The sequence below is a fragment of the Dermacentor albipictus genome, chromosome 8 (assembly GCF_038994185.2).
Source record: "Dermacentor albipictus isolate Rhodes 1998 colony chromosome 8, USDA_Dalb.pri_finalv2, whole genome shotgun sequence".
NCBI classification, from domain to species: domain Eukaryota; kingdom Metazoa; phylum Arthropoda; class Arachnida; order Ixodida; family Ixodidae; genus Dermacentor; species Dermacentor albipictus.
The window spans coordinates 5991722-6004614 of record NC_091828.1 but is presented as its reverse complement, the minus strand read 5'-3'; the positions used below and the strand labels follow the sequence as shown (position 1 = coordinate 6004614).

At 46.5% G+C, this 12893-nt stretch overlaps 1 protein-coding gene across 1 annotated transcript in view; it reads right to left on the bottom strand.

The window, feature by feature from the left end:
- Positions 1-12893, bottom strand: part of LOC135910451 (inactive CLIP domain-containing serine protease A3-like) — a 122007-nt gene that overhangs the window by 77705 nt on the left and 31409 nt on the right. The window contains exon 2 of the mRNA XM_065442488.2: positions 8072-8252. Within this exon, the coding sequence (XP_065298560.1) occupies positions 8072-8252 (181 nt within the window). The remainder of the gene's footprint in view (positions 1-8071; positions 8253-12893) is intronic.

Sequence of the window (12893 nt, the reverse complement as noted above, 5' to 3'; positions counted from 1 at the left end):
TGCTCCCAAGAAAAGAATGACCAATTACAGAAATTTAACATTGTCTACATCGGTTTCCATGATTATAAGTCGAAAGAAAATGATTTCATCCGTGCTTTTACTGCTCTGTTGAGGAAAACAGCCTTTAATTTCAGCGATAATACAGCATCGTTTGTATTTTCTAGGAATTTTGCTTCTTTTATGTCGCGGTACAGTCGACCTAAAATATTGGCAGATAATATGGAAGCTATACATTTTCAAGAGCAGTACAATTAATTTCTACAATTAATTCTTTCAAGAAAGAATAATGACTACGCGTGCTCATCTGAGCAGGGACTATTCAGTGAGTAAGACCTATGAACGTGCCGAAAGTACCATGGAAAGCTTATACATATTTTTTTTTTGCAAATAGACATAAAAAGTTAATCCAGATATTAATATCAATACTTGCGTTGCACTTTTGATGAATTCCATGAAACCCACAAAATTATTATGTGGTGATTTGGTAATTTTTGGGGAATCAATAAAGGAATGAAGTAAGTACGATCCTTGAGAGAGAGAGAGAGAAATAAACTTTATTGTGAGACCAGGCTTCTTGAGCTCAAAGGTGGGTGGCCTCCTCAGTCCAGGTAGCCATGGCTCGCTGCCGCCGCCCGAGCCCTGTTGATCAACCGCAGCTGGCTGTCAGGGTCTTGCGTCACCAGCAGAGCCTCCCACTGGTCTTCCCATTCTTCTTCTGAATCCGCCTCTTTCTGCATGTTATCGCCTGGTGGCGATGATGATGGTGGTGCTTCTCGATTATTCCTGCATCCAAGCAGGTGTTGGGCGTGTCCGGTGGGCAGAACTTGCAGTCTCGCCCGTAGATGGCCGGGTACATGGCGTGCAGCAGTGTTCCGTGTGGGTAGGTTCCAGCCTGTAGTCTTCTCCAGGTTACCGCTTGGTGCCTACTCATCGTCTTATGCGCGGGCGAGTAGCGATGCCTCTGCTTCCTGTACTGCGCCAAGATATCCGAGTACTTCTTGGATATGCGTTCATCATTCTCGTCACAGTCGTTGGTACGTGTTCTCTGCGCGTTGGAGATGGCTCGGCGTGCATGATCTCGAGCCGCGGCGTGCGCCGCCTGGTTCCCCGTGAGAGACTCATGTCCCGGCGTCCAGAGGATTTGTGCTGCTTCTATCTTGGTGTTGTTCAAGACCTGAAGTGCTCCCTTTCCAATCCTTCCGTTCATATACCTTCTGTATGCTTCTTGCGAGTCCGTCACCACGGTAACCATGGCCTTCTTGCACGTTGCGATGGCCAGGGCTATGCCCACCTCTTCCGCTGTGCTCGCGTCCGTGGCACGTATGGATGTGGCTGTAAGTTGTTCGCCCTTCTCATCGACCACGCTGATTGCGAATCGGTCGTTGGTACTGTACGCAGCTGCATCCGTATATCTAACGTTTTCTTCTTTGCTGTTGGTGCGTTCAAGTATGAGCATGAGCGCCTGTATTCTCGCCTGCCTCATTTCCTTGTCGTACTCGGGATGCATGTTTCTGGGAATGGTACGTATGTGTAGCTTGTCTCTGATCTCGTGTGGGATACGCTGAGGTAGGTGCCTTTCATCCTCGACTTGGTAGCCCAGATCTTGCAGCAGGGCTCTTCCCGTCTTTGTCAGCTTTAGTCTCTCCAGTTGGCTGACGTTGAGCGCCTGCACGAGCTCTTCCCACGTGTTGTGGACTCCCATTTTGATTAATTTCGCTGTAGACGTGGAGGGGGACAGACCCAAGGCAATTTTGTATGATTTTCTGATGAGGGCGTTTACGTTGTCTCGTTGGCTGTTCTTCATGTCAACGTATGGAGTCCCGTACGTGACGATGCTCGTGAGGAGCGCTTGTATCATTTTCGTGCAGACTCCTTCCTTGAGTCAGTGGCTTTTGCTCGTCACTCTTTTGATAAAGTGGGTTATTTGTTGCACTGTTCTCTGAATTTTTTTCCAACTCGGCTCCCCCGGCCCCGTCCTTTTGAATCAGGAGTCCGAGGATGCGGAGCGTCATAACCTGTGGAATCATGATGCCTCCCACCTTCTCTACCGGGTCTGGTATCTGCTGCGGTTGTCGGCCTCGTGTGCGCTTTCGTAGCACAAAGAGCTCCGATTTTTCAGGTGCGCACGTCAGTCCACATGCTTCCCGGTACTTTTCCGTAGTTTCAACCGCTTCTTGCAGAGCGTCTTGCTGTTTACCTGTCGACCCTCCCGTAGTCCAGATGGTGAGGTCATCAGCATATATTGCGTGACCAATCCCTTCTATTTGCTTCAGTTGCCTGGGTAGTGAGCTCATCGCCAGATTGAATAGCATCGGCGAAACGACGCAGCCTTGTGGCGTTCCCTTTCGTGGTATGTCGAATTTCTCAGAGCGTAAGTTGCCTATCCCCACTGTGGCTGTCCGTTCTTTCAGAAAAGCTTTGATGTAATTATATACTTTTTCGCCGCAGTTATATACGTTGAGGTGCTGCAGTATGGCTTCGTGTGACACGTTGTCGAAAGCCCCTTTCCCGTCAAGTGCGAGGATGGCTCTTTTACTGTGCGTGTCCAGCTTGTCGATTACTTTTTCCTTGATTTGCAGCAACACGTCTTGCGCGGACAGGTGAGCTCTAAATCCGAACATAGTGCTTGGGACGTGTTCATTGTCTTCGAGATAGTCGATCATGCGGTTGTGCACCATGTGCTCGTAGAAGTTTCCAGCACACGAGGTTAGGGATATAGCTCGAAGGTTCTGCACGCTGATGGGCTTGTTGGGTTTAGGTATCATGGTTACCTCGGCGTGCTCCATTCCGGTGGTACTTTACCTTGTCGCCAGCACTCGTTGATGTATTGTAAGAGCGCGTCTACAGAGGGTCCGTCAAGGTTCCGGAGTGTCTTGTTGTTTATTCTGTCGTACCCCGGCGCCGTCTTGCGGGTGAGCTTGCTCAAGGTCCTCTCGATTTCTGCTTCTGCGAAGGGCCGATCCAGTCCTATATTTGGGTTGCCTCGATACTCGTCGAAGTGCGAATCTACAGTTATGTTTCGCTCCGTACCGAGGAATTTCTCCTTCACTTCTTTGATAATGTCTTCCTCTTTCCCCGGGTGGTTGTGTATGAGTCGCTGCACTTTCTGTTTTGCGGCGTACTTGTTCTCTTTCTTTGATAGGAGAGTCTTGAGCACTGCCCAAGTGCGCTTGCTGCTTAAGGTACCTTGAAGCTTGTTACATGTTTCGCGCCAGTTCTTTCATTCAAGTTGTTCAGAGTACTCTTGCCTTTCCTTGATCAGCTTAGAGATTCGAATTTTGAGTTTCCGGTTGCACTTGTTACGCTGCCAGCGTTTGGCGAGACCCCCCTGCGCCTCCCACAGGTGGAGTAAATGCGGGTCGACCGCGGGGGTGATTTGCGACAGCTGGATTGTCCTCGTATGCTTCTCGGCTCTTTCCACGACTCCTCTGATCCATATTTTTATGTCGTCTATCGTCGCATTAATGGCGCTCTCATCTTTGCGAAAGGCCTGCTAGTCCGTGATATTGGCTTTTCCTTTCTTCACCGTTGCTTTGTGGTGCGGAATGATCGTTTGCACTATATAATGATCGCTACCAAGATTCTCGTCCATGCAGCTCCACTCATACTGTTTGAGTCCGTGTACGAATGTGAGGTCGGGGTTGGTGTTTCTAGATGCACTGTTGCCGATGCGCGTGGGTGTCTGCGGGTCGTTGAGTAGCGTGAGGAGGTGTTGTTGCGCTACGTTGTGCACGTTTTCTCCTTTTTTCTTTGAGGCCGCATAACCCCAGGCCACATGAGGAGCATTAAAATCTCCAACGACTATCAGCCCGTTACCCTTGCTCAGCTTCTTCACCTGTCTCATAAGCTTGTCTAGATCCTTTAGGTGGTCCTTTAGTGGGCTGTACACGTTTAACACAAAGAGGCTTTGCTGCTGTTTTTTCTCAGGTACGATTTCGACGAGGGTGTGTTCGATGCGGTGTTGGATGTCGTGTCGTTGAGCGTTGATCGCCTTCTTGGTCAGGATTGCTGTCCTCGTTTTACCGTCAGTGACGTGAGTGAGGCAACCACTGACCTTGAAGTCTTCTGCTTCGGTGTCTTGTAAGGCTATAATATATGGGTCAAACTGCTTGCAGAATTGTACAAGGTTGCTTCTCTTACTTCGGATAGAATGACAGTTCCATTGCCAAATTTTTAGCCGTGGGTGTTGCTTGTAGTCATCTTCCTCTTTAGTTTGCCTCGCCATCTTGTTCGCTTAGGGTCTGCATTATCTTGGCTTCTCTCGCAGGGTACTTAGGTTTCTTTCGACCATTATCTCTTTCTTCTAGCATGTGAATGCATTGACTGAAACTTTCTCCGGATCGTGTCATTTTCATCTGTAGAGCCTGAATCTGGTTCTCTATTTTGTTCTTGAGAGATGGGAAGCCAGTCTGTATCATCTGTGTTACCGTGTTTTGCATAACCTGCGTTACTGTGGACAGTGTGGTTTCCATCATGACGGTCACGTTGGCGTTGATGTGGTCTTCAAGTGTCTTGAGGTCGTTCTGGGTTATCACCGCTTGGTTCGACAGTGTTGATGGCTCTGGTCGTGTTGGTGATGGTGGTGGGGGTGGGGATGAAGGCCGCGGTAGGGGTGTTTGCGATTGCTGGGTCTGTTCTCTCCGTAGTTCTATTTCTCGCATCAGGTATTCGAGCTGTTTTTCTGTGCTGGCTTCCTTCTCTTGCGTCTTCTTCTTTTGCTGTTCTAGCTCTCGCTTCAATTCATCGTTCTGTCTTCAGAGAATCATTATCGTGTCTTCGTACCTCCAGTGTCTTGTGGTTTGAACGCCATTATTTTCCTTCGACGTATGATTGTGCCCTCTGACGACGTTGGCCCAGCTTACCTTGCGCTGGCTGTTGTCGTGTTCCACGCCCGTTGCCGTTGTCCGGGGGCGCTCGCCATTGCCTCGTGGTCTTTCCCTCGATCGCGATCCCGACTTGGATCTGGATCTTTTTGTCTCCTCGGCCTCATTCGGTGACTGTGGCGATGGTGGCATGGTCATCATGTGCTCGTTGTCGTTGATAGATACTACGCTGGCCGGGTACCAGAAGCGTCTCTGTCTCGATCTTGACCGCTCCCTGGCTCTCAACGGTGGTGACGCCGGTTTCAGCTTCCTTCGACCGTCTCTACTTGCCGTTTCATGGGGCATTCCGCAGAGCTTACATTTCGGTTCGCATTGGTGGTTATTTGGATCAGCGTTGTGTTCTCCGCAGTTGTCACATAGTTCATCGTTTCGATTAGGGCAGATGTCTTGTCTGTGTTCAATCTTCCCGCAAGATCTGCAGTACAGCACTGACTTTCGGTAGGGTCTGCAGCGGGTGAGCGTACATCCAGCTTTAACGTAGAACGGAACGTGCGGGCCCTCGAAGGTGATCACTGCCGACGTCGATCTTCCCAGCATTCTAGTGTACAGGATTTTGCACTTGTTGGTCGTTGCTAGTAGATCTACTAGCTGCTCGTCGGTGGTACCTTCCTCTATTCCGTGAACAACGCCACATACAGTGCCCGGAATTGGCTTGAGGTAAGGTGTGACTTCGTATGTTTCGTGTCCTATTTGGATGCTTGTTATTTCTGCTAGTTTAAGTGCGCAATCCTCTTCTTCGGCACTTGCCAGAATTAAGTTTTGTTGCCACTGTGTCTGTATGATCACCTCGGCGTAGAGCTCCTGGGGTGTGACTCCGCATGCTTGGGCTAATACTCCTGCTATCACTCCGTCTTTCCAGTTTGACACTTTCACACCGGCTTTAGGTCTGTAAGCAATCTTGTAATGGTTTCCTGGTAGCGGTGGGGCCGTTGGCAAGCGAGGCCGTGGCTTGCTTGCGTTGTTGTGGCCCTATGGCTTTTGAGGGGCTTGCTGTTTTCCATCATTCGTGTTGTGCCCCGTGCTGTGTTCGCACGATCCTTGAGGAACAAAATAAAATCAAGGAAGTGCCATGGACATATGGGCCAACGACCAGCTGTGACACGCGTGCTCCAACAACGCGCCGACTGCGGGTGGTGCCATTGTGCCGCGGTCGCTCTCGCTGGTCGGCGAACATTAAACTGCTCGGGTTTATTAGTGCGTCCATGGATGCGCTCCTCCCTATCACGTTGCCATAAAAGCTGTTATCACCGTCACCAGCGCCGTTCTTACCTGTGCGATCACGCGAGACCAACGATCAAACTCTAGAAATCATGCGAGCAGTAAAAAGCGCTAAACAAGAGGACAAAGAGACGGACATAGACAACAGCGCTGACTAACAACCAAATGTCTTTATTCTTTCAGTCAGCATATATATACTTCACCGCTATCTCAAAGCATAGAATCAACAGAATTCATCCTGTGCTGCAGCAAAAATTGCAAATAATGCTATAGGGAGGCAATCTTCTTAGGAAAGAGGGAAATGGAAAAAAGGCTTACACATGCTTCGCCGATATTACGAATGTGAAAAGCTTCGGAAATAAGACGTGCGCGGTCATCGTGGTATTTTGACAGATAGGTCACATATTTAAAAGACCGCCGCTTGCAGCCGCATTCATTGCAATGCAGTGGCAACTGACTATCTCTAGCTCGTTTTTCCACTTTGTTTGAGTGTTCACGGATGCGGTCATTGATGCTTGCAAACGGTCAAGCGGTCATGTGGTCAAGCGCTTGCATGAAAGAAGAATCTTATAAACTACACAGTCACGGCAGTCAGCAAGAAACATATGCCTGTGCTGCTGTTTACAACGTTTTTTGTTGTTTTTGATCAGCCGATTCACTTGATGGCTCAGGCTACATAACTTATTTCTGGCAGTGAACAGCAACCAAACATCTGCCCCGGTCCCAACCTTTTGAGATTATGCGCAACCTGGTGCACATATGGCATACCCGCAACCATTTGCCATATGCGATTTTCAGAGTGAGTAACTGTCGCTTGCTTTCTTTTAAGGCTTCTTACGATGCTTTCAGCGATGCTAGTTAAAAACGGTAACGGGAAAGCTGCGAGCTTCAGCCTGGCTACTTGCAATTTCAAGCTTGCATCTACTTGGTGGTCACAAGACCTGATGAGGGCCGCCTTCATGCAAGATCTTGCAATACCGCGTATAACTATGTTTGAGTGCGCGGAAGGGAAGGGAAGAAGGCTCTTATGAGACCGAGGAGCATAACCTCAACATACATGATTACTTGAGAACAATAGCTCCAAGTCTAAGAAACGCAGCTTATTCTCTGACGGTCAGCCAGTTTGTGCTTAACGACTCCGGATGTATACCGCTGGTTGGTTAATCGAAGGATGGTGTGGTCAATGCACGATGGCTGTGGTTATACCATATGTTCACCAGGTTACGCGTAATCTCAAAAAGGTTGTCATCAGGCCAGATATTAGGTAGCTGTTCACTGTCAGAAATAAGTTAGGTAGCTTGAGGCATCAAGTCAATCGGGTGACCGAGAACAATAAAAAACGTTGTAAACAGCAGCACAGGCAGAGGTTTCTTGCTGACTCTTGTGACTGTGTGGTTTATAAGATTCCTCTTTCATGCAAGCGTTTTTATGTCGGTCAAACGGGGCATGGCATCAATGACCGCATGCGCGAACACTCAAAGTTGACAAACGGGCTTGAGATAGTCAGTTGTCAATGCATTGCAATGAATGCGGTTGCAAGCGGTCTTTTAAAGATGTGAGCTATCTATCAAAATACGGTGATGACCGTGCACGTCTTATTTCCGAAGCTTTCCACATTCGTAATAGCGGCCGAGCATGTGTAAACCTTCCCTACATTTCTCTCCTTCCGAAGAAGATTGCCTTCCTATAGCATTATTTGCAATTTTTGCCACAGGACATGTTGAATTCTGTTGATATTATGCTTCGAGATAGCGGTGAACTATATATATGCTGAATGAAAGAATAAATACATTTGGTTGTTAGCGCTGTTGTTTGTGCCCCTCTCTTTGTCCTGTTGTATAGCTCTGTTTACTGCTCGTACTAAGCTTACTGCGCATTGCTGTCTAATAATTTGATTCCACAACCATTGCTTCACCTCTTGGTCGAAACTGCTATTTTCTTACATTGCAATGTCACGGGGAGACGCTCACCTGAGGCGGCTTCTCCTCGACAGTGTCATCCTTGCATTCGTCTTCGGGCACACACATGCAGCCATACACCTCCACGGCGGCGCCAGAATCGGTCGCAGCGGTTCCATTTTTCTGTGGGGCACCCTCTGCGGAAGTTATACCCGTCGCCAGAAGGCAGGCACCGAGAAGCATGCACGTTTTCCTGCAACACCGGAAAAGGCATCGCGTGAGAACTCGCTACATTCGTACAGTAATCTCGATTCACCAAGCACGTCAAGCTAGCTTCCCTTTGTTATGTTCGTGGTGACATGTATCTGCTGGTGGTGACAGTTTTTATTTGGGTAAACGCGAAAAAGAAAAGACCAAGTAGGACCGTGGCTTTATCAAACTTTCGTGGTCCTAATGTCAGCCACCCAGTAGTGTTCATTCTTTGAAGCCTCTTTCGAGAGCACTGTTGTCGTTCATGCGGAACTCATTCTCCTCTCGCGTTGGTTTTCTCCTTTCGCGGCAGAACTTTGAAGCGGATAAAGAAAAACTGGAGAAATACATGGAGCAGGAAAGTGTTGAATATATTACTTTCAAATGAGCTGTAGAATTTGTGATTCAAGTTATAGAAAACATTGCTATAATATTGAATATATAGCTATTCATAGATGATAGAAAAATTCACCAGTGTGCACAAGGCAATTGCCAACAAAACATTAATCTTCGTATCTTGTAATACATTTTCAAAGAAACAGCTTGGCCTGCGCTAGCTAGGGAACATTAAGGCATCATATCGGCAAAATCACTTTGCCAATGGCCTCCTATTCCTGATTGGAATGTTATGCACCTGAAAAAGCAATTATCATTCAAATGCCTTAGTGAGACCGGCATGTACGTGAAGAAAGTGACTTTTTATGCACAAAGACAGAGTTGAAGGTGCACAATTCTATGGTAGATAACAGCCCTTCGCTATCACCAATCAGTATATTTAATCCCGATCGGCTGGCATGTTTTTTTTTTTGCAATGATTGCGGTGCGGCATAGTTCAGTGTAATGCGGTCTACTGTAACACAAAGCGCAAAAAAAGGATATGACTCACATCCAGCGGCAGGTTAAGAAGCGGAAGGACAGTGATTATCGTACTCCACTTATTCGTCACCGAAGAAATCATGAGAGCTTTAGGAAACAAAAAGAAAGCGAATGCGAAGGATGGCGAGCTCAAAAGAAGGTAAGCGTGATGCCTTCAATGAACAAAATATCCCATGGCTTGAAATGATTGGCGAAAGGCACGGCGCCGATGTGTTTTTTCTTTCTTTTCAGCTCTTCTACATGTGAAAGGCCTATACGAAAAATTCAATGTCAGAGAAAACCTTTTCAAAAGAAAATGTGAAATAAACCATGTAAAGAGATATTTGGAATACGTCGACAAAGCTGTCTGCAAGATTTCTTACACGCACGGAAAATTCTACAAAGGGCCTACAGGCCGATGTATTAATATTAGGTTAAGTGAGCACAGGTACGCGACAGAAATGCTCCGTCCACTAGGTCTTTTGGCGGCACACTGAGCCGCCACCATATGGGTTCCCTTTGTAGCAATTAGCTACGTTTGAGCGGATGTTTTACTTTGTTCGTTTATTAACTATTTTCCGCAGAAGTCTACAACGAAAGCAGGGCTTTGTCACTCTGCAGCTCTAAAACAAAGCGCGTGAAATTCCGGAAGCTTCATCATCATCATTCAATGTTATGTCTACTGCACGACGAACTCCTCTACATGCGAGCTCCAATTACCCCTATCCTGGGCAAACCGATTCCAACTAGCGGCCGCGAATTTCCTAATTTGATCGCCCCATCTAGTCTTCTGCCGTTCTCGACTGCGCTTCCCTTCTTTTGGTAGCCATTCTGTCACCCTAATGGGCCAGCGCTTATCTAACCGGCGCATTGCATGACCTGCCCACCACAATTTTTTTCTCTTAATATCAATTAAAATATTGGCTATACCCGTTTCTCTCTGCACCAACCCGTTCTCTTTCTGTCTCTAAACGTTATGCCTAGCATTCTTCGTTCCATCGCTCTTTCGGCGGTCGTTAACTCGCTCTCAAGCTTCTTTGTCAATCTCCAGGTCTCTGCCCCATGAGTCAGCACCGGCAAAATGCACTGATTATGCACTTTACCTTTCGGTGATAATGGTAAGCTTCCAGTTAGGAGCTGACAATGTCTGCCGTATGCGATCTAACTCATTTTTATTTTTCTATGAATTTTCTTCTCATGATCAGGGTTCCCTGTGATTAATTGACCTAGGTAAACGTACTCTTCAAAGACTCTAGAGAATGACTGGCGATACTGAACTAATGTTCCCTTGCCCGGCTATTGTAGATTATCTTTGTCTTCTGCAGATTAATCTTCAACCCCATTCTTACGCTCTCTCTGTTTAGGTCCGCAATCATTTGTTGCAACTCGTCTGCAGTGTTGCTGAATAGAACAATCTCAGCGCAAACCGAAGATTGCTGTGGTATTCGCCATCGATCCTTACTCCTATGCCTTCCCAGTTGAATAGCTTGAATACTTCTTCCAAGCAGGCAGTGAATAGTAGTGGAGAGATTCTGTCTCCTCGTGTGACCCCTTTCTTTTTAGGTACCTTACTTCTTGTGTAGAATTAAGGTATCCGTGGAATCTCTGTGAATATTTACCAAGATATCTACATAAGCGGTCTGTACACCTCGATTACGTTATGCCTCTATGACGGCTAGTATCTCTACTTTGGAAGATTATTTCATTCAAAAAATGACACAGGAAACCAGGTTAGAGCACCTTCTCTGGCGCTGAGAGAAAGAATCTTCAAATTCACAAACGATGGTTAGATCAAAGCATACTTGTCATTGTGAGACCAGAGCTGCATAAATTACTTTCGTTTTCATCTGTCGCTGCATTTTTACTTTCATTTATCCATCTTGCGTATATCTGAGCTATGCTAGCGAATAATAAACATTTTAAACTTTGCTCATATGTGTGTCAGTTTCTTTTTGGTCCTTTTTATGGTGCAGCAATAAGAACGATGTCGTGCCAACTGTCCCGTGTCGAAGCCATATTGGGCATAGATCGGACATGATCCCGATCGAAATTGCGGCATGTCCAAGGGCGTATCAATTCTGACACGATCAGCAGTTATGTCCACCTAAATAAATGACAAAAATTTCCAAATTCTTGAAGCATCACTAAGGCTCTGCGGGTGGAAGGCGGAACAGAAGGCATGCTTCGAGTTAATTTTAGTTTACTTCCTACCCGCCGTAATGCTTGCCACTTGATGAAAAGATGCGCAAAGAAAGCTATAATATTTTTGTGCTGAAATAAAAGAAAAAGGGTATTTTGGCCTATTCTGCCATCCAGCCCACATTAGTATGATAAAAGCGAGAAATAAAGAACAAATGAAGGGGGATTTTCATGGTGTTGACAGGACACATACGGCAGTGAAAAGGACAGGCAGAGTGAAAGATCGGCGACTGCCAATGAGCTTAATCTTCGCGTTGGATTCCTTATGTACACTGGTGGAAATTGAACAAGACAAAGGGCAGCCATATATAGTCTTCATCCACTGTCATAAGATTCGAGCGCGTGCTGCCAGTACCTCAAGGCCAGGCACGATGTCCAAATTCATGTTTCAACAGTACAATGGAAATTGCACTGACACGTATATATCCGAGTTTTTTTTTCTCATAATTTCATGCTCAATAATTTCACAAGTTAGCAGAGTCCTATGCTTAGCAAGCACTTTGTATTCATTGAAAAGGGATGCGCCAAGACCGTATTTATTATTATTATTATTATTATTATTATTATTATTATTATTATTATTATTATTATTATTATTATTATTATTATTATTATTATTATTATTATTATTATTATTATTATTATTATTTGTTTTGAACCTATATAGAATTAACAGGAAACGGAAAGCGAGGAGCAGGTTCGCAACTGCCACCGGAAGGGGCACAACGCCTGCCTACTCTTGGGAAGGGAGGTGACAGCAACACAGAAATGGAAGACAAGAAGGAGAGGAGCAAAGAGGAAAGGAAGAGCAACAGGACAAATCTAAAGAATAAAGTAGAACACAGTACAGATCACACAGAGTAGGACCGATCACTGAAGGTCACGCTACTACAGAATGTTGAATAGAATTGTTTCGACGCTACAAGCGAGAACCTAACTTAGTTAACTCTAGACATGTAGGTAGAGCGCGATGAGGCTGATCACGTTTAGACGCACAACCACTGGGGTACAAACATTCGTCGTGTGTCGTACACCGCCGACCAAGGAGATGACAGTCTCTCACTAGCGACATGCGCTGAGCACTGAAAGCGGGGCACTCAAATATCAGATGCTGAAGTGTCTCGCAACAGCCGCAAGACGTACACGATGGACTTGCCACAGGTCCTTGTCTGTATAAACGTTGATGCAAGTTCACGCAGCAAACCCTCAGCTTGAGTAGTTGTGCTCTAGCGCGACGAGGCAACCGTCGACCGCGAACACGCGGCGGTAACGTTCCATTTGGGACGCGCTGTTGTGGATGCTGCTTGAGCAGGTGGCGACGCATTAGCAGACGAGTGTCATTCGCGAAAACATTTCTGGGCAGTCACAGTTGTTATGAGCGCAAGTTGCAGCGAGTCGATAAGCCCCTTCATTTGCGGCGATTCCTACATGTGATAGTATCCATTGAGCAACGAGAGGAACCCTACGTGATGAAATTTTGCTCGCCGAGTCAGTAATGCTGCGCCCAACTGGGCACTCAATTTCACTCCATTGTAACCTGCTAAGGGCAGCGCGGGAATCCGTAAAGATGGTAATCTTCGATGTAGTTAAC